The sequence below is a fragment of the Diplotaxodon limnothrissa genome, linkage group LG12, assembly GCF_057381915.1.
Source record: "Diplotaxodon limnothrissa isolate DT_005_m linkage group LG12, D_limnothrissa_male_GT1.1, whole genome shotgun sequence".
In the NCBI taxonomy this organism is placed as follows: Eukaryota; Metazoa; Chordata; class Actinopteri; order Cichliformes; family Cichlidae; genus Diplotaxodon; species Diplotaxodon limnothrissa.
The window spans coordinates 23,488,742-23,512,413 of NC_140607.1; the positions used below are offsets into that span (position 1 = coordinate 23,488,742).

The window sequence follows — 23,672 nt, forward strand, 5'->3', positions numbered from 1 at the left end:
ATTACACAAATTTCTCAGATTTACCGTGCAAATAATTTTTAACTAATGTATTATTTGTGACTGTTACAGAACAGCAGAGATGTTCAGACCACCCTGAACATCTTGTATATTCTTAGTGAGCTGCTGACTGTGGGTGAGTGGAGTTTTTTTTTTCTTCTATTTTTTGTTCACCGAGTTTGTTCATGCTCTAACAACACAATCAATTGCTAAACATGTGAACTTTTTGATTTTTGTTACCAATAAATTGTTACATGGTGTTAAATTACACTTTTTGATTGGATTAATAATTACAGTATCTAGTTCATGTGGTTCTCATGCTCTCAACCCTTTTCTGTCTCAGGCAGGGGTCGCAGGATGGGAGTGTTTGTGTCCAAAGGAGGAACAGGAATATTATTCCAGATCCTGACCTCTGCCAGCAAAGAGTTGCCTCCCAGTGAGGAGCTCATGCTACAGCTTCACTCACTCTTAGCCAAGGTTGGCCCAAAAGGTAATGTCGCAGTCCAACACACACACAGACTGGATGAGCCAGTGATTGTATTTTTGTCTTATTTTTGTTTTGCTCTGGGCATCATGCTTGTAAATGAAGAGTGTTATGTTTACATTTTGAAAAGTTTTTGCTGACACCACATGTGTAATGTTTATTTAAAACATATGTTGAAGTTGTACACCGATGATGTCCTTGTGAGTGTTCTGTTTTCACTGCCTTTGCTATCAGTGTTAAGTGGATAAGTGAAAAAACTTTAAGCCATTTGCAGAAAAACAACAACAAGCAAAACTGATAACAAGTCCTCTGTTCAGAAACAAAAATAGAGGAAAGGTACGGAAAAATCAAAAGTTTCTATTGTTTATTTACTGAGCTGGGACATTGGACCCTGTGTGTGTCCAGACAGAAAGTTTGGTGTGAAGGCCCGATTGAGTGGAGCTCTGAACGTCACCATCAGCCTGATCAAACAGAATCTACAGAATGCCAAACTCCTTCTGCCCTGCCTGCAGGTTCTCAGGGTTTATTCGGCCAACTGTAAGTCCCCGTAAACTCTCACAGTATATATTATAATCTCTAATGAAGTTCAAGCAAAGTAGTCCCAAAAAATACTACAGAGTCCCAGACAGCAGCTGATAAAAATAATTAAACTGAACTGGCTGTGTTTACTTCTAAGTTGTGCTTGATTTTGATTTCTACTGTAATAGCGGTGAATGCAATTTCTTTGGGCAAGAATGGAGTAGTGGAACTGATGTTCAAGATTATAGCACCATACAGCAAGAAGAACACCAGCCTGCTCAAGTGAGTGTCTAACTGTCAATGCTGACTCCTTTGCAGACCTGAAACAGCCACATTCATATGCCTCTGGCCATAGTTGTGTTGGACCCCATCTTTTTTGTTTTTAAATCAACAGGGTAGCTCTGGATGCACTTGGAGCACTTCTCAAATCCAGTGAGTAATTTATGTTTGTAGCATTAAACAGCTCAGTGGTCCTTAATTAGTGTTGTTTAATCCTTTGCCTGTACTTCACTTATTGTCTTTTCTGCTCTGGAGCACAAAGTGTAATAGATCATTCCACATAGACTTAAAGTTTAGTGTCACGTGACTTTCTCCTATATACTATATGCTTATTACTGCTTTTATTTTCATTTTCTTCTTCTGTCCCGCCACACAATTGCAAAGTGATATGTAGCAGTGGTTTCGCTTCTTGTTTCAATTCCCTTTTCAGAAACTAACGCTCGTCGTGCAGTGGACGGCAGTCATGTGCCCGCCTTGCTGGCTCTGTACCTGGATTGGCATCGCAATGACGCACGTCATCGTCACATGTTGATTCGCAAAGGGCTGCTGGTCTGCCTCAGGAATATTACCAACATCAAACTTGGGAGAAAGGCATTCATAGAGGCCGATGGCATGAGGATCCTCTACAACACATCTACTGTGAGTAAGAAAATTGCATGTGAATGACAAGAAGTTAAAGCATGCAAAACAGAACTACTTCCCACATACACAGGTTTCGGTCTGAGCTGCTCTCTGATTTTTCTGTGGCTTTGTTTCTAGGAGTGTCTGCCGGTGCGAACTCTGGATCCACTGATCAACACTTCGAGTCTCATCATGAGGAAGTGTTTTCCTAAAAACCGTCTGCCTGTGCCTACCATTAAATCAGCTTTCCACTACCAGCTGCCTCATGTACTTCCAGTTGGACCTGTGGCACAGCTGTACAGCCAGCCTCCTGGGGGTGAGAGCTCAGGACACACACACACACACACACACACACACACACACACACACACACACACACACACACACACACACACACACACACACACACACACACACACACAGTTCACAAGCGTGTGGCCCAGCTTATCACTGTGTATGTGCACGCCTTCCATCTATGATTATACAGTACGGGCACTTTTTTAAAATTGCTGTCCTAACTGCTAGTTTCAACACGTTATACCATACAGACGGATAAATAATACTAAATGGCTAATGACAACATTCATGACACTGCTGCACACAATGTGCCTTACAGGAACAACAAGTCACCAGCTCAGCAACAAGCCCTTAAAGAAGGGTAAGACGTACGTAACCCTCAGATTATACAGATTCACTATTTCTTTCTCATTCACCTCACATCATACTTGACTAAACTAACACATGACATGTGTTGGTAATAAAGAGCACATTGCATAGTCTTGCTTTCCCACTAGTAGACATACCGTATGTTCTTGCATTTAACTCAGCTAATTTGCTTCCTACATCATGTGCAAAGGCACATGATGAAACATTTGAGCTTCTTTTCTTTTCTCATAAGGCCCTGTCTCACCGACACGTAAAATTGTGTAAATGTTTTATGCGTTAGAAATATATTTTTTGGACCTTTTCTTAAAGCAGCCATTCAAACGGACCAAATTATTTTACTCGACGGAGTTGAAACACTTATTTCTTTGAACCAATCTCAATTTTTCCTGATGTTTCGGATCCAAATAATCAGATCTCTGGTCATTGGCAACAAGTGCATTCATAGCTCAAATCCAAAGCTGTACTGTATTCTGATGCTGATTCTGATTCTGAATATGCAACGACATTGAAATAATTAAAAAAAATATGATTTTACCTCAGACACACAGCCGAACACTACTCCGACTAACGTGGCTCTCTGAAATGATTTCTGTACTTCCTCATATATGATTCCAACTCTGCTAACAAGACTTCAAACTGCCCCACTGACATCCTGAAATGTACAAACGCGGCTGGGATACCGCTTCCACTCCTGGACCAAACCATAATACTCTCCCTGCTGCTGTGTTCTCGTGAGAATTGGATGAACCAGAATCCTCGTTTCTTTCTTCTCTTCATTAGGAAGATCAGGGCCAGCGCATCATCAGCTCAACTTTTCTTTTTTTTTCTTTTCTTGACAGTCCTTTTTTTGAGGATGATTTTTTTGTAAAAACGCAACACCTTCTGTGTTTATATATTTTACGCATCAAATTCAGATTCATAAAATTTTGAATTTTCTTTTGTTTTTACACAACACGTTCGGTGTTTAAGGGCCTTTAGTCTCAACTAAAATTTTAAATAAAAAAAGCTCTATTACATTCTTTTTTTTTTCCAAGTAGCACTGTTCGTATTTGTATTTTTTAAAAAGAAGGTTACCAAATACTACCTCTGTTTTTGGTTTATTGCAGAGTGTAGAATCAAACAGGAACGCTGTAAAACAGTGATATACATTAGTTATTACAGCATCGATTGGTGCTGACTCGTTTATATTCCTGAAAACATGTCGGTGAGCTCTTGAATTTTTATTTGAAGAAACGTGCTCAGAATCTCTTCTTTCTCTTGATCACCCATCTCTTGACCATGGCTGCTCACATCTTTTTGTTAACATTTCCTCTGTTCTGGGCATAGCATTACAACTCATTGACCAGAATCCTCTGGGGGGGGACTGCTGTTCTGGTCATGTGCTGGCCTCTTTCACATTTTCAGAAATAATAAGCCCCCCTCCTCTCTCTCCCCCAGCGTGGGCAAAAGACAAACAGAAATGTCAGGGGAATAATTTCTGCGTATGTGTGTTGTACCCAGTGGATGATGTGGTGGATGACAGCGACGATAATGAGGAGACGGAGGCAGAAACTGATACTGACAATGAAGAGGACGAGAAAGCTCATCGCACTTTGGTAATACCAAATACTTGCATGCATATGGGACATTTCACATGACAACAGTACACTAACATGTGGTACACTTGTTCACTATGGCAAGCATATTGCCTCTATGTGATATTAGATTCACAATTCAACTTTGATATCACTGGAAATTATAATATCATCGTTAGTTTTGTGAAACACAAAATCGTACATTTTCATGAGTCATACCTAGTCATTGATATCGGAACTTTCCTAAATTTCCAGTAGAGGGCAGTCATAATTTACCAGCCATTTTTGAGTGCTGAAATCACTTTGTCACCCATATCTGGTGAACCTCATAAGAACTAGATTGGAGCTGTCTTGACAGAGCAAATACAAATGTATAACAGGCAATTTGAAGTTTTTCTTCCTTTGTTTCCTGTCAATCAGAACGATGACATAGAGACTGACCTGAACAAGCTGCATCCCACAAAGAGCCCTGGTCGTCCATTCGAGGAATTGAGAGTATATGAGAGATTCTTTCTGGAACTATCTGAAGACTTTCAGGTCAGTATTTTCTACACGGCTCCATGGTCCTCATAGTTCTTTAAGACCTTGACTCTGTGCTTGCATGGTGTTGATATTGCATGATGGGTAGGTGCCTAAAACTTTGCATATGTGTCCGTGTGTCAGTCTGTTTATCACATTGCAAGAGTTCAACAAAATTGTGTTATTTATTATATTTGTGGTGTCGACTGAACATGTAATATTTACTAAAAATCCTACTGGCTGACAGGCAGCAGTCTGGTCTAGACATTCTTCAATGCATGAGCTGTTAACTACAATATATTGTTCCTGCAGGGGTATAACTTTGAAGGCTCAAAAGGTGCCTCTTCTACTCCTTCATCAGGATCCCTTTCTTCATCATCATCCTCAGCTCGATCCACTCGTCCAATCATAGTGCCCACAGCTCAAGCCCTGTCCCCAAAGCACATGGCGACACCAGCCTCTCAGGAGATCTGGAACTCTATCAAAGGACAACACACACAGCCACCTGCCTCTGCCACCTCTCGAACCCCCGCTGCTTCTCTAGCATCTCTAGAACTGGACACGATCCACCTCACCAAGGACCATGACAAAAAAGAGGAGACTCACATTCCTACCCCAGATGGGCATACAACCTTATCCTCCTCCATGCATTCTCCTCAAGGCCAGATGATAGAACAGGGACTACCGCATGCACTGGATTGTGTCTCTCTAGAAGACAAGGGGGCTCTGAATGTAGAGGACGGTTTAAAGGGAGTGAAACAAGAGGGATCCCCAGTCAGTGCTACAAGACACATACAGTCACCTCTGCTGTTGGGGGATATCGCTACACGTCGCGTGGGAGGAGGAGGTTCAGATTGTGGATCAGAGGGTGCTGAAGATGAGGGAGGGGAAGGAGCGGTTCTGGAGGTGCCTGACACAGCCCTCCTCCTCCCGCTGCATGACCCTGACCTATACGTGGAGATGGTGAAGGGGACACGTTCTGTCCCACAGTACGCTGAAGTGGCTTACCCAGACTACTTTGGCCATGTAGCCCCAACTTTTAAGGAGCCCCATCTGGAAAGAGTTTATGGTGTACAGAGGTGAGAGGTCATCCTTATTAATAAGCAATTGAAGAATATTTATCCTTTTAGTCTGTTAGCAGTTTCTTTTTGGGTGTTACGCTGCAGATCTAAGATATTCCAGGACATTGAGAGGTTGATTCACCCGAATGATATCCTGGATAAAGTGGTTTATGACTTGGACATTCCCAGGTGAGCCTTAGAGCTTTTTATCAATTAGGGTTAAACTCATGTAAAATGATGAATTTTGTTTCCATTATTGAGCATTTGCAGTTAAGTGGTACTAACAAAAGCTACTTTTCTCCTTATAATTAGAGTTGTGCCATTTACTGTATATTAATTTTTATGTTTCAGTTGCCCTGTTATTGAAGACAGTGGTGAATCACTGAAGTTTAACTCTCAGTTTGAGTCTGGTAACCTCAGAAAGGCAATTCAAGTTAGAAAGTAAGTACTTAATACTCAATGGAGTATACAGTGTTACAGACACCACTCTGTGGTAAGCTGTGTGTGACTTCACTAATGTTAAATGCCTAAAATGGTCTAGATGAGTTTTCTTTATGGTTGATGATGTTTGGGCTCATATTTAGAGTTTATTCTGTGGTATCTCTTCAGGTATGAGTATGACCTTGTGTTGAATTCAGACATCAACAGTAATCACTACCACCAGTGGTTTTACTTAGAAGTGAGTGGGATGCGTGTTGGGACCACCTACCGTTTCAACATCATTAACTGTGAGAAGTCAAACAGCCAGTTCAACTACGGTGAGAAGAATAACAGTCCAACCTACAGAACTTTTATTTATTCATTTGTTGTAAAGATTTTTATACAGCAGAAATGGAATTAGACTGTATTAAAGGCACAGCAAAAAAAATTTGACTGTAATTTGCTTGAGAATTTGCACAGCACAGTTTGACTTATTTTGTGTTTGGGCTTTCTCCCTGTTTGTGTAGGCATGCAGGTGCTGATGTACTCTGTGCAGGAGGCAATCAGTGGCAGACCTCGCTGGGTTAGAACGGGAACAGACATCTGTTACTACAAGTAGGTGCAATCATATTGTAGTGAAATGGGCAAAATTGAGCAGAAAATCAAATGCTCTAAAGCAAGAGTAGACTTGCTGCTTTTATTAGATGCACTTTTTCTTGTTATTGCAGTCACATAGCACACTGCAGATTGGTGGAGTTAGGCATGTAGACGACCAAACTGAGCATCAGAATCAGGATGAAAAGTGACTCTGAACATGGCATAGTTGTTGGTACAAGACAGGCTGGTCTGAGTAGTTAAGAAACTGCTGATCTACTAGGATTTTCACACACAGCTGTCTCTAACCCAAAAAAGATATATATATATATATATATATATATATATCCAGTGAGCAGCATTTTTCTCGGTGTAAATGCCGTGATACCACAGGTCAAAGGGCAGTGGCCACACTGCTTCAGTGTGATGGGAGGGTAAAATTACCTCAAATAGCCATTTGTTACAACTACGGTGTGCAGAAGAGCATCTGTGAAAGCACAACATGTTGAACCTTGGGCCAAGATGGGCCACAGCAAGATAAGACCACATGTGGAGCCACTTGCTAAGAACAGGAAACAGAGGCTCAAATTTGTATGGTCTCGCCAAAATTAGACAATGTTAGATTGGAAAAACTTTGCCTGATCTGTTTCAGTTTCTGCTGCGACATTCGGAGGGTAGGCTCAGAATTTGGCATAACCAACATAAAAGCATGAATCTGTCTGGGCTTATATCAACTGCTCAGGCTTGTGGTTTGTGGTGTAAAGGTGTAGGAGTTGAGGATTTCTTAGGCACACTTTGGGCCCTTTGGAGAATAATTAAAGTATTGTTGTTTGTCCATAGCTTTATGATCATCTTCTGATGGCTACCTTTGAAAGGATAACGCACATAAAGCTTTAATAGTCTATAACAAGTGAACATGACAATGAGTTCACTGCCCTCAAATGACCTCAACAGTCACAGGATTTCAGTCCAATAGAGCACCTTTGAGATGTGGTGGAATAACTGATTGACGTCATGGATGTACAGCACCCGTGTGACACCATCATGTCAATATAAACCAAAATCTCCATCATGAAGAAGTAAGGGTGGTCCAACCTGATTCTCACAAGATGTACCTAATATGGTAGCCACTGAGTGCATTTGATCATATATTTTATAGCTTCAGCGACAAAAGTTATAAGGTATATTTTCAGAGAAAACTAGGATTTACAGTGTAGTCATCGCCTCGCCCCAGAGGAGAGACCTTGCTTTGACAGTTCTAATAAATTAACAGCAGGAGCAAACCTGTTTATGACCTTTTTCTCTCATCTTAACTGTAAATTTTAGGAAAAGGGTGAAAGAAACTTAAAAGAAACTCAGGTAAATGAGAGACTAGTGTCATTCAAGAGGTGTTGGGCTAATCAAAATGAATTTAGCAGCAACTAAATGTGGACATATATCCAAGCACCAGGTGACATCCAAAGGCTTTTCTATCTCTAACAGTGTTCACAGGCCCCTGCAATGTCTTATGTCCATACCATTGAATTGAAATATATGCTGAATATTCCAATATATATATTAATCCATTCTTTAAATCAAGTGAAGCATAAATAATATTTCACAGCAGGTGTCTTCACTTCATGCAACATCTGAAATAATAAAGCTATAACTTTCTCTTTTGGTTAGTTTTCCACAGCTCACATTAGGCCAGGCATATTTATTATAAAAATAACTGCAGTGCCATCCAGTGGATTCAGGTAGTCATTCCATACTACAACTTCTAGTATAGCTTCCAGTACTTGCTCAAGTGTTTTTTGACTGTGATTCCACGTTTACTAGTTTCCTATGTATTGTCCTGCAAAGATTATGCAGAGATCTCTAATGAAGAACTAGAGTGTGTGTGTTGTTGGCGTTCAACAGATACTCACGAAGTGTTCTTGCTTCTCGTAGGAATCACTTTGCAAGGAGTTCCATCGCAGCTGGTGGTCAGAAAGGAAAATCGTATTTCACTCTGACCTTCAGCACAACCTTCAGCCATAAAGATGACGTCTGCTACTTTGCCTATCATTACCCTTATACATATTCTACGCTCAAGGTATTATTGTAGCACTAGAAGACATGTGTAACCTCAAGAATACTGAAATGGGTCTTAGCATGCGCTCGTACAGTAATTATCACTCTTCCTTTGTTGCTACATCACAAACCTGTAATCTGAACCCTGATGCAGACCACTATTAGCTCTCAGTCTACTCTCAGTCACTTATCAAGAGAATAGGTACATTACATTTTTTTGCATATGTCTAGAGCTGCTTCACGGAATTACTTCAGCTTAAACCCAATCTAAATCACTTAATTGTGATCAGCTCATTAAATAGCCAGTAGAATAATACAACCATAACATGTAAAAATAGAAACATCCAAAAGCTCTGAGGGTTCAAATGGAAGCTGTGGATGGGAGTGGGTTTAAAAGCTGCAATTTGTCATTTTGCGCAGATGCACCTGGCCAAACTGGAGGCACTGAGGACCCCTCATATCTACCTGAGACAGGACGTGCTGTGCGAAACCCTCGGGGGGAACATCTGCCCCCTTCTTACCATCACTGCCATGCCCGAGTCCAACTCAAATGATCACATCTGTCAATTTAGTGAGTAAATAAATGTAGATCCATATGGAGATTTAGTTAAAGTTATTTGGTTAAAGCTATATAGCTCTCTCTAGAGTTGGCAATAAATGTCAAGGAAGCAGTGCTGTGTGGTTTTAAATGTCAGAAAAATCTGGAGTCGATAGATTTTGCAAACTGCTGGATTCATCATTTTGTTTGCACTCAGGAACTTGTGGAAAGTATTGATATTGAAGGTTTATTCTGGTGAAACAAAGTTAGTTCAAACTTATTTGGGCTGTAGAAAGTTGAAATCATTGAATTATCCAATTAAAATTGTCAAATGCGCAACAAAATCACAATAATGGGAATCGTGTGTATGTAAAAGAAGTCCAAAGTGTTTCATTGCCAGACACTCTGATTAAATCACCTAAAACAGCCTTTCAGATACACCTAATTTGTCATCCTTAGAATGAAGATTATTCCTGACTGCTGGGAGCAGTCTGTCTAACAAAGTAAACTGAGCCTGAAAGTCCAACTTACTTGCTTTTATGAATCTCCTTGAGTATCTTGTAGCCTATTTAAGCAGATAAAACTATTTCAGAGTCTGTTAATGGGTAGATTTTTGATCCACGTGAGGTTATTTTATCACAAGTAATCTGTCATTAGTTGGTGATAATTTCTTTGGGTCCTTTAATTGAAAAACCTCCCCAGTAACTGATAGAAATGACTAGTACTACAGTAAAACAGCCTTGAGGTATCAGGGCATACTCTTATTTTCCAAATAGCTTTGCACTGCACTGATGTTGTTTTTCTGCTCTGAAAAAACTTAAAATTGAAGATTTTTTCCTTCTCATTCCATCTCCCTGTGCTCATGTTTGTGTTGCACTTTTTTTTCCTTTCTCGCTCTTCAGGGAACCGTCCATTGATCTTCCTGTCTGCCAGAGTGCACCCCGGAGAGACCAATGCCAGCTGGGTAATGAAGGGCACACTGGAATTCTTAATGGGCACGAGCCCACTGGCAGCCAGCCTGAGGGAGGCCTACATCTTCAAGATAGTGCCCATGCTCAACCCTGATGGAGTTATAAATGGGAAGTGAGTAAAAAGAAATGGAACTAAATTAACGCACGCTCATAACTCTCAAGTATACACACCAACGACACACACTCTGCCGAGCCTGGGCCTGCACGGTGGCCACAGCTTTACGTTAACACACATCAAATCTTGTCTTGAAGGATTCTCTAGCTGTTGCTCTGTTGTGCTCCACTCTGTATCCTTCCCCTCTTCTGCCATCTCCTTTCTGCTGTAGTCATCGTTGTTCTCTGAGTGGGGAGGATTTGAATCGCCAGTGGCAGAATCCCAATCCTGAGCTCCACCCCACCATCTACCACACTAAGAGCCTGCTGCAGTACCTTGCACACATACAGAGGGCACCACTGGTATGACCTCTAATTAACTGGAATTACTCTAGGGGCGTTTTCCACTTTGCGACACAATTTTTTTTTTTCTCCATCCAGCTGCACATTCTGTTTGGCTGCTTAACATCTGTAAATAACTGCATTATTTTATTACACATATAGTTACCATAAACTAAACCCTGTGCTCGCCTCTCTGCTACATATAATTTTATTTACTGGTATATTGCAATGGGTGGCAACGTAAAGGCACAAAGAGGGGTGAGGCTGTTATTCTTTGCAAACTGACCAGAGAAAGTCATTATTTTATAACTCGAGTCTCAGTGTCATGGTTAAAAAAAACTATTCAATGTACTTCTTTTCCGTCTATGTGTGTGCATGTGTGTGAATGCACAGGTATTTTGCGACTACCACGGTCATTCCAGGAAGAAGAATGTGTTCATGTACGGCTGCAGCGTAAAGGAGACAGTTTGGCAGTCCAATATCAGTGCTACATCGAGCGACTTGCACGAGGACCTTGGATACAGGGTGAATGCCAGCAGTACACACAAACTTCTCTTAGACTTGCCCAGTTTCTGAAAGTACAGTTAACATATCAGTGGATATTAATTGGGCTGAATTTGAATCACCATTATTAAGTTGTGCTCGTATTACTCCAGAAAAGACATGCCATCAGTCGACTTATAATTACACCAACACATAGTTAATGCTACATATTAACTATATTTAAGATGTTGATTTTAGTAAGTACATGTTTGTAATGTTACCTGTTCTGTTTGTTGACTTTCTTTAACACTGTCACCATGTCTTAATAAACATATTCAAATGGGTTTAAACTCATTTTGCAAAGACAAAAAAAACTGGTAACATCAAAATGTTTTTGTCTGCATTTGGGAATGAAAACCCCAAATTTGGGGGTTTGCATAACTATAGCTTTTATCGATTCCTGTTTTTCTTTATTTAATCATCTGCACCCCTAGCACACACACGCACACGCCTACACAAAGACATTCAGACTTCTCAAACACTTTTTATATGTTCTTCAGACCCTTCCCAAGATCCTGTCCCAAATCGCTCCAGCCTTCAGCATGGCTAGCTGCAGTTTTGTTGTGGAGCGCTCCAAAGAGGCAACCGCCCGCGTGGTTGTCTGGCGAGAGATCGGAGTGCAACGCAGCTATACAATGGAGAGCACGCTCTGCGGCTGTGATCAGGGCAAATATAAGGTATGGGTATATTTGTTTATTCAGTATGGATTGCTACCGAACACTAGTATTAAATTGGTACCGATACTAGACAAAGAGTGCTACTGTACAGTCAGTCTTTATCTAGCATAATAACAATTTAGACTTCATTTTAACAGAGCTGTAAGAGCTCTGCTCTCATGACAACACTTCTGTGCTGTCCTGTCATGTAGATGGGACAGGCTGTTCAAAACTAACTTTTGCTACATTTTATGAAAATTCACTGACTGTGAAGAAATGGTTTCATTTGAGCAGGTGCCGCCCACCTCTGGAACGAATTTCGAACACAGTGTTCTTATAATAAGCAGAGCAGTGAGTTGCACCCATGCAGAAAAATACAGTTGTTTCCACTTCAAATTAAATCACTACTTTTAATGTTCCTATTTAATGAAAAGCTCCAGCCAACAGTTAATTTTGTGATAATTAAATAATCGCTCATAGTTATTCATACAGTTGCCTGTAGGGAGATTACTGCAGCTGTTGGCACCTGAGGCACATTACCAAACAGCCCCACCTGCTTACTCTGGTGAGGTTGGCAATGTGTAAAACTTATGATTATATTTTACATTAACACATGTGCAATCCAGCAATAAGAGTGCAGGTAAGATCTTAACAGTACCCATCCTTTGTATGGACAAATAAAAGACTTGGGCATTTTATTGTAGCTTAGAGTAATGACCCTGAAATTAAAATGTTCTTTTGAACAAGCTTGTCATTTTCTCAGAGGGAGGTGCCCCTCTGCTCCTCTGCATGCCCACCAGGTGGAGCTGCGGTGCTGTTTGTCTTTGCTTCTTCTCAGTCCTTTCTCTTTCTTCCCTTTTTGACTGTGCTGCCTCCCTTTCTTCTTTCTAACTCCATGGTGTTCCATCCCAGCTGACTTCCTTCCTATTGATTCCTGCCAATGTCAACATCTAACACTGAGTCCCACAATGCCATTTTGGCTCTGATTAAGACCCCTACTGGTTTTCATGAAAGTTTTTGTCCAGATGTGCAGGAACTAATGTCTCCTGATTTGTGGCTGCATATGTCTGTGGCCAAGTTTAGATGTTCCTCCTTCTGTTCTGCTCTGGGGGGAGGGAAAGAACATGAAGGGTTTTTTGGAGGGGTCGGGATTCGGGGTGAGCTGAAGGTTAGTGTGTCCCTGTTTGCATTTGCTTGTACGAATGAACTGTGCAGACTTTGTGTGGGTGTAGGAAGGGGTGCATATGTGTTTGAATGTGTGTCCCTGAAAATGAAATAAATGATCATGTCTCCACATGAAAAGTTTTCTTACCAAGTGCTTGGCCGCAGCGAGAATTGGGGCGTTTGAAGCTGGACAATGACTCTATCCCCAGGCTCCAGAGCAGCTTTAGAAAACCCACAGCAGTCATTTTAAACTAGATTTCACTCTGACCTTTGCAGTTATTTTTGAATATGTCAGTATATTGAAAGTACTTGCGAGTATGTGTGTGAGTTTTTAGTTTGTTTTCTGGTGAACGTATCGAGTTTAAAATCTTGGGCTCAGGAGGTACAGCGGGCTGTCCAGTCATCTCACGGTTGGTGTTTCAATCCCAACCCTCTCCACTTGCAAAAGTTCCCTGGTGTTAGACACCAAACCCCAAGTCGCCCGCTATCACAGCCGAGCACCTTGCACTGTAGCACTGCCGTCATTGGAGTGTGTTTGAGAAAGGATAATTGAGAAACACATTTTAAAGCACTTTGTAGAACCACTAAGAACTGCGCTGTGTAAGTGCAGACCATTTACCATTTAGCGTTTTCTCCAGGGTCTTCAGATCGGCACCAGAGAGCTGGAGGAGATGGGAGCTCAGTTCTGCGTGGCACTGCTGAGGCTGAAGAGGCTGACCGGGCTCCGGAACCACCAACACCTACTGGATTTGGAGAGCGATATTATTGGGACACAGTCCAAAGTGGTCAGGTTAGTATTGTGGAAAAAAGCCATGACTCTGTGCAGTCATCTGAACAAGCCACACACAGCTGTGGAATTTGGTCTTATTGAAACAATACAGCAAACAAAAACTACTCTCCTCATTAACCTTTTTCTCCTTTTTGTTTTAAGTTTTTCAGCTTTTTGTTTCTTAGCTGTTGAGTTCTTGTCCTCTTGCAACCTTCTCAAGGTATCTGAGATATTGATAATGTTTTCTGTGACCATAAATCTACCTGGAAATGATTACAGACTGCCTTCTTTTTTTATCTGCACAAATATCCTCATTACTGCTAGACACGTTCCCCCTCGGCGCTGATTCTCAACGGTGTGACTGTCATTCTGGCTCTGAAGCACTACTCAAGAAACAAATGAAGGCCTGAATTTATGCGCTTTGGGGTCCTTAGGGACTAGTAAAGCGCTATATAAATACAGGCCATTTACCATTTACCATTTATGCAGGGCTGCTGTGAGCATCATTGAAATTCTACCAATGATCATGTGCGAGGAATATAATGAAAACTTTGGTCTGAGAGGGAAGTGGTCATGAATAATTGTCAGTAGCATCATTATTTCTTAAAACAGCCAGAAGATCTCTTTTGATAAAACCATTTACACCTACACAGTAGAGTTGTTAAGGGGCGCGTGAAGTAGTTGATGGTGCAGGGTAGTACATGTGCGTGGAACGTGGAGATTAGCTTCCCTCCATAGCTGGAATACATTTGCAACAAAGTGGGAAAGCAGTTTATTAAAGTCAGTATCACAGCGTGTCCTCATACAGCCTAAGTGTCAAAGGATGGTAAAACTGAATGTCTTTATAGTTCAGCTGTTAAGATGAACTCTAATCTTATCTGCCTTTTTATTCTATAGTTATATTCTTTATAGTTCTTGTGTCAACGTGTTCAGTTTGTTGCAGTAGTGTACAGTAACTTCATTTCTTATGCTCTCATTCCCCAGTGCAGTAAAGGAAAGGATACAACTGCAGTATCAGGCATAGGATTAAAAGAAAACTTACCACGTTTGGTATTTGTTTTGATGTTTTCATATAGAGATAGATAGATGGTTCATGTATAGATTTGATGCTGCTCTCTATTTTACTCTGTCGTAGACTATATGAGGTGCAGTCCTTGGCTTCTCGTGCACCTCCGGACCAGTTTTCAGCGCGGCTGCTATTTTAAGATTGCTCCTTGAAAGTCTCGTTCTGTCCCTCGCGCTTGTGCGTCGGCGATGCGCGCTGGATCCTCTCCAGTGTGTCAAAATGGGAGCTGTTCAATTAGATTTTTATCTCGGGCAAACTGACAGAGTCACAGGGAGCCAAGTCTGGTGAGTGGGAAGGGTGGTGAGCGATGATTATGTTGTGGTGGCAAAAAACTTGTGCCTCTTCAGTGCGGCGTACGCCGTCACACAGTTCCACGTATTACTGTTCGGATCACCGAGTGCACCTGCTCAGGCGTCTCAGGACCTTGCAGGAAAACTCAGCCTTCAGTCTCACCGTGTGGGGTGACCTTAAACTGACGTACATCTTTAGGTTTGGAAACTGCTCGGGTATAACCGGAGACCCAGCTGTCATCACACGCCGCAATCTTTGTCGTCTCTGCACAAGTTTGAGCTCTGTGGCGAAATTCCAGATATGGAAGTGGTTAGAAGTATGGAAATAGAACTAGACTCCCAAGCAGCAGTATTAAAAATGAAAGCCTCTCTGAAAGCATCCCAGAGATGCGTGACAAGTTACCACATTTAAATCCTTTTCTAAAGAAAAATTATTTTTAACCTTTTAATCGGGCCTCATGTTGGACTGTCGGACTTTTCTCACCGAACCCAGCGGACCTGCTATAATTAGGAAATTATGACGTATCTGTCTGACAAACCAACATTAACTAAAGTTTAGAAAAATTCTAATCTACATCAGAGTTTTATGGGTTAGGAAAAAAATGCAGTTTTAACTCTAAATTTAGTGTCCACATCTAAATACAGACTCATTCAAAAACCATAGTTGCACTCAAGTTTTCGGCATCTTCATCCATATTTTAGCAAGTGACAGTGAGTCAGCACTGCTCTTCACCCTAAAAGAAGAAAAAGAAATCACCCAGTAGCTTCATGCATTATCTAATCACCTCGATTGAAATGACCAGTTCAGAAATATGAGGTCGCCACAGATTAGATTGTACTTAGTTCAACACAGCCAATAAATTATTAAGCTTGGCCAAACCCAAGCCGTGACCACCAAGGTTATCTTCATTTCTTATTTTAATACATTAGCTTCTGCTTTGTTAAAGAAGTCGAATCCAAGTGATGGCTCTATATTCCAAACCACTTAATGCTTACATCTCTTTCTCCCTGCATCTCCTTGTCTCTCTGTTACTAACCTACTCTACTCTCATATTGATATATTCATTCATCATTTATGTGTCTGATCATTAAGGGACTCCAAAAGTGTTTGTGTGGCTGTGTGTGTGTGTGGGCATTAGTACCCTCTGGGATTGGTCGCTCTCATCCTGGATTTATGGCTTTATTCGTGGGGCTTGGTATAGTACCACTTACCATTTAAGAGTTCATCACAACGATGATATTGTGGCCACTGGGATGTGTCTTCAAATAACTGGAGTGCTTAAATGGGTGGATACGAGCAATGGGGTCTGTTTTTTTTTTGTGCGCATAAGAAAGGACCAGAACGATTTAGAAGGTTCTGCAGATGTGGAGGTTTATCCTTGTGTGACTGAGGGTGATTTGGGTTTTAATGAACATATATGGATTTGTATATTCAGACAGACGGTATATGGAGATGACTGCAATTTGGTGGATACACAAAATGTGTGTGTGTGTGTGTGTGTGTGTGTGTGTGTGTGTGTGTGTGTGTGTGTGTGTGTGTGTGTGTGTGTGTGTGTGTGTGTGTGTGTGTGTGTGAGAGAGAATTGGTTTGATATTTCTGTAATGGCCTGAAATGGTTGACACATTGCTTTCATTATCTGCTTGGACAACAAGCATTACACACGCACACATTACCTCATACACATACACGTTTGCTGTACATATACTGATGCGTAATTTCTCTGTCTCTGTCTCTCTCATCCACTCATACTCAGGCGAGCTTGGTGGGAGATCATTGTCTGAGCCCCCCTGATCGACTGTCTCCCTGGGATCACATTTCAGACCATTAACACCATTAAAAACCCACTAAAGCCACTAAAACCTCAAAGAACCAGCAAGCATTTAACCATTAAGACCGACAGAAAAAACCCAACTGCCTCATTGGTCAAAGCAGACATTTAATGTGTGTTAGCGGTCTTTACGTTTTTATGATTTATAAATGTTATATTAATATGTATAATTGTTTTGCAGAGTTTGCGTTTGCTTCTTGTTCTGTGTTTAAGCAATTACTCTTACCGGCAGGATCTGATTATTTATGTGGCATTTAACAGTAGAAATGTGAGGAAAGAGAGCATTTCCTCATATTTAAGGTCATAAACTGCAGCAGTTTTATGAATATATCGGTCATTTAAGTCATATATCAAGCAAAAATGTTAAATCTAGATTCTCAGATCTTTTTTTGCTGCCTTTTCATTTAGAAAATATTTTTTTAATCAAACTTTGAGGAAAAAAATCAATTTGTCTTTGACTAAATTTAATAGTGAATCCAAGATAATCACAAACTCCATCAGCAATAAAAATAATGACCTGTCTTACTGGTATATTATTTAAATTAAAAATTAAATCATGCCTCTGACTAAAAACATCACAAAATAAAGAAACATTTTATTTATTTATTTTTAAATGAAAGCTCCTGTTATGTTTTGATTGTGCTTTCACAATTTGAACATTGCCATTCTTCCAGTTTAACCATCATCCATGACACGCGTGGCAGTGACTCTTTATTTTGTTACCCAGCAGCCCAACTACCTATGTGATGGAGGAGGACGAGCCGTCCTTTCTGGAGGCTATAGACTACAGCGCAGAAAGTGACAATGAGGACGCGGAGCCCGAAAACGAGCACGGCAACAACGTCCACGAGAATCCCGACCACCTTGATCAACTGTCCGACTCGTACTAATCGCAGGGATCAGCGCTGCGGGGTTAATCTCATCTGTACCTGGCAGTTTGAGCTTACAAACAGCCGGTGCCTGGGCTTTTAGATGATCTAAATTTAAAGATTTCACAGGTGACATAGCAACACTTCTCACATTGACTGCTGGATAAATAGCATAGATTTAAACCTGACCCTGCTGTAAATACAAATCCAAATGCTACATAAGCACCACACAGGTGTGCATCGACCTGATAGATTTACTCTTGTCTATGCGGCTGACGTGCTGCTCCTAACGGTACTCCACCTGCCTTTCACTTCAGATAGACTGATATAAGCTACAGTAATACAAAAAATAAAGCTTCTAATGAATGTTTTCACCTTTCACTACCAGAATTTAATCATCATGAACTGTAAGCCTTGACCTCAGACACCATATAGCCTCTGAGATTCACATATAGCTGCACAGGGCTGCAACCAGCAGGCACTTTTGACATTTAACTTGAACCCCGGTCCACTCGCTGCTCCTTTTTTATCACTTCCAAACTCACGCTGAAGCTTTCTGCCAAGGTTGTAGTTGTATAATAGAGCCAGTGGCTTCTGTAGGCTTTGAAAGCCCTCTCATCTGTGACGCTGTGTTTGATAGAAACACTTCTGCAGGTGATTTAGGGAAACTGGATCTCCTCCACTGGCCAGCACCGAGATCCAATCTGCCTGCCTTCTTATTTCCTCTTTCTAGCTTTCTTTATTGTTGCCCTGCACTTTAACTTTGTATTCATTTAGTTTGTTCAGGCCTTCTTTGCTTGTCTCTTTCTTTTCTTTGAGAAGCCAAGGTATCACTGTTGAAATGGGATGCACAGATGATCAAACAGCTGTCATATCTGAACATCATTTGAACAAGAACCAGCTCAGATGTAACCAGACTTGAGCCGTGACCTTACTTCCTTCCCTCTTTGGCAACGTGACACGTGGGCCGATCACCCATGTGCTCTCTGCCTTGCTTTATCCAAAACCGAAGCTATTCATATCACACACAAGCAGAATGTTCACGTCTTTATAAAGACAAACCTTGTACAGTATTTAAAACGTGGATGTAAACACTGCAAACTAACATCAGTGACACATTTAGGTGGAATGTATAGCATCCACATGTCGGTGTTTTCATTGTTTTTTATGAACCGTGTTAGTATAACAAAGTAGTGATGAACAAGAAAGCATGAGCTGCACAGAGAGCAGAAAACCCTTGCGCACTTTGGACAAACACAAATCACACAGAACAAAGACAAAGTGAATGCGAGTAGTGTGGAAACCTCATCTTTAGTCACCTCGTTTGTTTGAGCCCAGCCCAAAGCTCGACGGTAACACTTCTCTTTTGTCTATACTGGAATGTTTTTCCCGTCGTTGTTCTTTCCTCTTGTGTGTATATTTTGTGGAGTTGTGTAGGACAGACCCATGTGTAAAAACAGATGGTGCCGAGTATCAAATTGTTTTTTTTCCTGCTCATAGAGATGTGTTTCTGTTGTACAGGTTGATTTGTTTGTTTGTTTTTTGCTTGCTGTTTTTAAATTATTAAGTATTTTTTGTGTGATGCTTCCTGTACGTACATTTTTCTGTGTGGGTGCAGACTGTGTGTGCACATTTGCAGGAGTTTAAGTTATTCCATTATTCTGCTCAGCTAATGCTCTTAAAGTGTGTTTCTGCTTTCAATTTGATTATCCACTCTAACTCGGCTTCACTCCCCCAATAATTTTTTCGCTCCTCTCTTTCCTTCTAAACCCATTTCACTCCTCTGTTTTCTGTCCTTTGCTTCCTTTTAAGTTTTGTTTGGGACATCTTAGAAACACAGCATTATTGTCGTGCGTGTGCATGTGTGTGTGTGTTTGAGGGATATCCACGTGTAATTTCAGTATAATATGCGATACGTGTCTGTCATGTTTCTGTCTCTTGCAGCTTATGTGCAATGCTGGGCTGCGTTTGTTGGGATAGTTATTCATTTTAAGTTGATTGTACTGCAGAAAATAAAAGCTAAGACTGAATACATGGGAAATAAAATGTGAATATGGTAAACTGCTGCATTTTATTTATTTCATATTTAGTTTTTTGTTCCTGAACTGTACACTTTTCACTGTGATACTGACGTGTGTTTTGTGAAACTTGAGTGAGCAAGAAATTCACATAAAATCTGTCCTCATGGAAACATTTCTCTTTGAATTTAATAAAACAACTGTAATTGATCCTAAAGATATGAGAAGCAAAACACATTAAAAGAGCTTCTTTTCTTTCTGTTTTTTTTTTTTTTTTTAAAGGAAAAAACGTTTTCAGGCTGTGTTGACTTTCAAGCTTGTAAACTCTGGTTTTGGTGTCAATAAATCACTGCACCCGTTTCCTGTTTTGCTAGCAAAATATAAAGAAATGAGGGGTGTCAAGTCATTTGCACGGTCCTGTATCTGACAAATGATGTGGCTTGCAGTGTGGTTAACTGTCCCAGCAGATATTCCAAGAAGTCGAAGTTGCATTATTTACTTTTTTTTTTTTTTTAATTGACTGTGCAGGGCATCCACAGATGCTATAGATCAGCGCTGCTAACTGAGATTACTAGGCATAGTTATAGATCAGCACCCAGCCTCATGTAAATATGTTCATTTCAGGCTTCAAAAGAGGCCAAGACTTCAGAATGTCAGTCCATTAAACTGTGGTTAAGATCCTAGTTAAGCTTTTATATACAGCGGTTTTTCACTTGATGTCTTTGACAGACACTCTTCTAAATCTCAGCATTAGAGTGATTGTATATAAACAGCCCGTCCAGCTTTGGCGCCATGCACACAAATCATTTCAGTCAGCCGATGGGGGGGGGGAGTTAGCTTGTTAATAATGGATTACTGGAGAGATTCATGTTGCTTCAAATCTATTGTAAAACCAGAATCCTGTATAGTTGCTTTAGTTTAACCTGTTGACATTAATAATACTTTCTAATATGTTGGGGCCACAATTGTAGAGTAAACATCACCCTCGATATCTAAACAAATTACGGGTATTATTCTCTATCAAATACAGGGCAAAGTTTTAAAACGCTTGTCTAACTGAGTAACTTCATTTGGTCTGGACAAATCGAGGCACATTTGTTGCATTTTTTTCAAATTTGGTGAAAATTTTCACGATGATGCACTGCAAAAACCCATCAACTTGGACTCTCCTGATGTCACGGGCGGTCAGAAAGGGAGTACACGGTGACTGTCACTGAAGCTATAACTGCGTGGTTCAACTTTGTGTTTAGAGGGACAAAAAAAAAAGAAGAGCTTGGAAAAAAGTGAACAAAATCGTAGCATTTCATGGTAAGTTCTGGTGATATGTTTCAACTGCTGATTCAACTCCGACACAGAAGAGATTATGCTACCATGGTGTCAGCCACTGGTTTGTGAACACCTGTTTTGAAGCCTCAGGTTGAGTTTTGAAGCCAGATGTGATGATCGAGGGATGGATCTTACTGTGAAACTTAATAAATCAGGAGCGGAGTTGGGACGCATTGGCTTAATCCTTTATACTGGCTGTGATTGTACTCTGGTCCCATTGGGAGTCATTGTGGGCTTACTTTGGAGATAGCCTTAAGTAGCTGCTAGAGGAAGTGCAGTCCTCGGCACTTTAGCGTTGACTCCGCTTTTCATTCCTTTTCATTTGAAATGTAAAAGAAAAGAGAGAGTTAGGAAATGATTGATGATTGAATGAGTACAGAGAGATTCTTCTCTAATATAAGAGAGTACAAGCCAAAACTAAAATCACACAGAGCAAATAGTCCAGCAGTGCGTTGTGTCCACGGCGACATGCATCTTAAAACAAAGGCTCTAGATACCATTGTAGCAGTATGGCAGGCATACACTTGATCATTCATCAGTAGGATTTCAGTGTAAATTGCCTGTTACCTGTCCAACGCTGGCTCCGAAGAAACAGCTCTATGGGGTTCCCAGTGATGTCTGTTTTGCTCCCGTCCCTGCTCTGCTGGGTCTCTGATGCCTGCTGCGGCTGCTCTGCTGTGGCTCGCCTGCTGTGCTGACGCCCAATCCTGGCCTAGTCTCACTTTTATTTATTTATTTTTAGGTCAGATGTGCCTCATTGCCTTAATTGGGAGACGTGGGTAGGAAGTATCACTAGCAACAATTTTCAAAATAAAAGCATATAAGCCAAATACAAACATGCAAAGTATAAAACCAAGTTTAGTTATAGCTACACCATAAAAAAAAGATGGTTAAAATCTTTAAAGTACTTTACAACCCCATTACAGTAGTACCCCAGCAGAAGCTGCTGCCTGACTACTGGGTAGAGGCAGACACACCAACACCCCAGCCTGCATTTACCCTGTTCCCTGCATGCTCACGACTTTGCTATGTGTGCAGAAAATAATTTTAAAGTTCAGCCAATGTTAATATGAGGCCTTTGTAGTCTGACTTGGACAAATTAACTAGGTCGTCTTAGGAATTAAATTCCCTGCTTGTGTTTCTGCCTCTTCACTGCTAGGCACAGAAATACAGGCCGAATCTTGAGTACAAAAAACATAAACTTTGGAAGATATCCACTTTAGTTTTTCTAACTCATGGAAATGAGCTTGTGCTGAAGGCTAGAATCCTTTTGTCCCACAGTAATTTCTTTAAAAAGAGCTTTATTCACAAACGAGGACAGGAAGAACAATGACACGGATCTGCACTTTTAGTACTCCTGTTATCCTCAAAAAAGCAAGTTTTGTTTAATTATATGTGCTATAAGTTCATCCTTTATGCAGTCATTTATTTGTCAGAAGACTATTTTTCTTTATTCTTAGCGCCGTCATCTGTGCATTGCTCACCTCTCTGTAACGCACTGAGAAGTTTTCACATCCACAAATCCAAACAGATCAGAAAAAGGTCAGCGACTTGCTAATTCTTTAAACATCCCCTACAGGCATGCTGGAAGATATACAGCACAAAATGCTTGGTAGTGGAAAACGAACCCTGTACGTGTGTCATGTTTTCCCCTAATTATAATAATAATATCATATTTATATCTGGAAAGGAAAGAAGCAGAGGACCTTGTTCCTCTTTAGGCAGATTTACTTATGAGGATAATAAAAAAAAGATAATGTTTCTGTTCCCACACGAATTCGCCAGTCACAGTTTGGAAAGAGGAGGTTTTGAAAATCTGATGATGTAATCCTTTCTGCTCACTCAGCCTCCTGAAGCACGGCAGCCCTCAAGTCACTGCTGAGGACTAGAAAATGATCGGCAGACCCTTACAGTGGTATGTGTTTGTATAGTTTCCATCAAAGCTTCAATAAAAATAAAAAAAGTGTTGCAAATGAACCTGTGAAACATAGATGACAGAGGTCAGGTCACAAGATCACCATCAGGTCAAGTTAGCAAATCTCCGTCTGGGTTTGGTTCGGTGTGATTTATTTCTGTGCTAATAGAAATAAATCACATAAATCACATAAATCAATAAATCATTATCTATAAGTAGATAATGAATCACTTCTTGTGAGATTTTTTTAAATCTCTTGCTTCTGAGGAGATGAACACAGGGAGAATGGGGGGGGGGGCAACAAAAGCCAGTGCATGTGTTCTGAAAATCAGTAGTGTATGATACTGAATGTAAATTGGTATAACTGTACAGAAAGATGCAGGAGGGAGCAAAGTCAGAGCAAAGGGAGGGAGAGAGTGAAAAGCAGAAAGGAGGATGAGAGGAATTTGGAGAGTTGGAGGGGAATGTTAATCTGAGGAAGGCAGCATGGAGAGAAA

The 23,672-nt window shown here is 40.7% G+C and overlaps 1 protein-coding gene across 4 annotated transcripts in view; it reads left to right on the forward strand.

The window, feature by feature from the left end:
- agtpbp1 (ATP/GTP binding carboxypeptidase 1) overlaps nt 1-19,978 on the forward strand; it is a 28,424-nt gene extending 8,446 nt beyond the window's left edge. For 2 of the 4 annotated variants that reach the window (XM_085367354.1, XM_085367356.1), the window contains 22 exons: nt 70-133; nt 341-487; nt 887-1,018; nt 1,189-1,282; nt 1,395-1,432; nt 1,710-1,918; nt 2,039-2,216; nt 4,067-4,161; nt 4,561-4,677; nt 4,972-5,738; nt 5,826-5,909; nt 6,072-6,161; nt 6,330-6,478; nt 6,668-6,755; nt 8,664-8,808; nt 9,207-9,357; nt 10,227-10,407; nt 10,622-10,751; nt 11,124-11,255; nt 11,774-11,950; nt 13,732-13,883; nt 17,775-19,978. In XM_085367354.1, coding sequence (XP_085223480.1) covers nt 70-133; nt 341-487; nt 887-1,018; nt 1,189-1,282; nt 1,395-1,432; nt 1,710-1,918; nt 2,039-2,216; nt 4,067-4,161; nt 4,561-4,677; nt 4,972-5,738; nt 5,826-5,909; nt 6,072-6,161; nt 6,330-6,478; nt 6,668-6,755; nt 8,664-8,808; nt 9,207-9,357; nt 10,227-10,407; nt 10,622-10,751; nt 11,124-11,255; nt 11,774-11,950; nt 13,732-13,883; nt 17,775-17,937 — 3,483 coding nt within the window. In that variant the 3' untranslated portion in view covers nt 17,938-19,978. Of the gene's footprint in view, nt 1-69; nt 134-340; nt 488-886; nt 1,019-1,188; nt 1,283-1,394; nt 1,433-1,709; nt 1,919-2,038; nt 2,217-2,516; nt 2,559-4,066; nt 4,162-4,560; nt 4,678-4,971; nt 5,739-5,825; nt 5,910-6,071; nt 6,162-6,329; nt 6,479-6,667; nt 6,756-8,663; nt 8,809-9,206; nt 9,358-10,226; nt 10,408-10,621; nt 10,752-11,123; nt 11,256-11,773; nt 11,951-13,731; nt 13,884-17,774 lie in introns of all 4 variants that reach the window. The other 2 variants (XM_085367357.1, XM_085367355.1) reach the window with 2 other exon arrangements.
- The last annotated feature ends 3,694 nt before the right edge of the window (nt 19,979-23,672 follow it).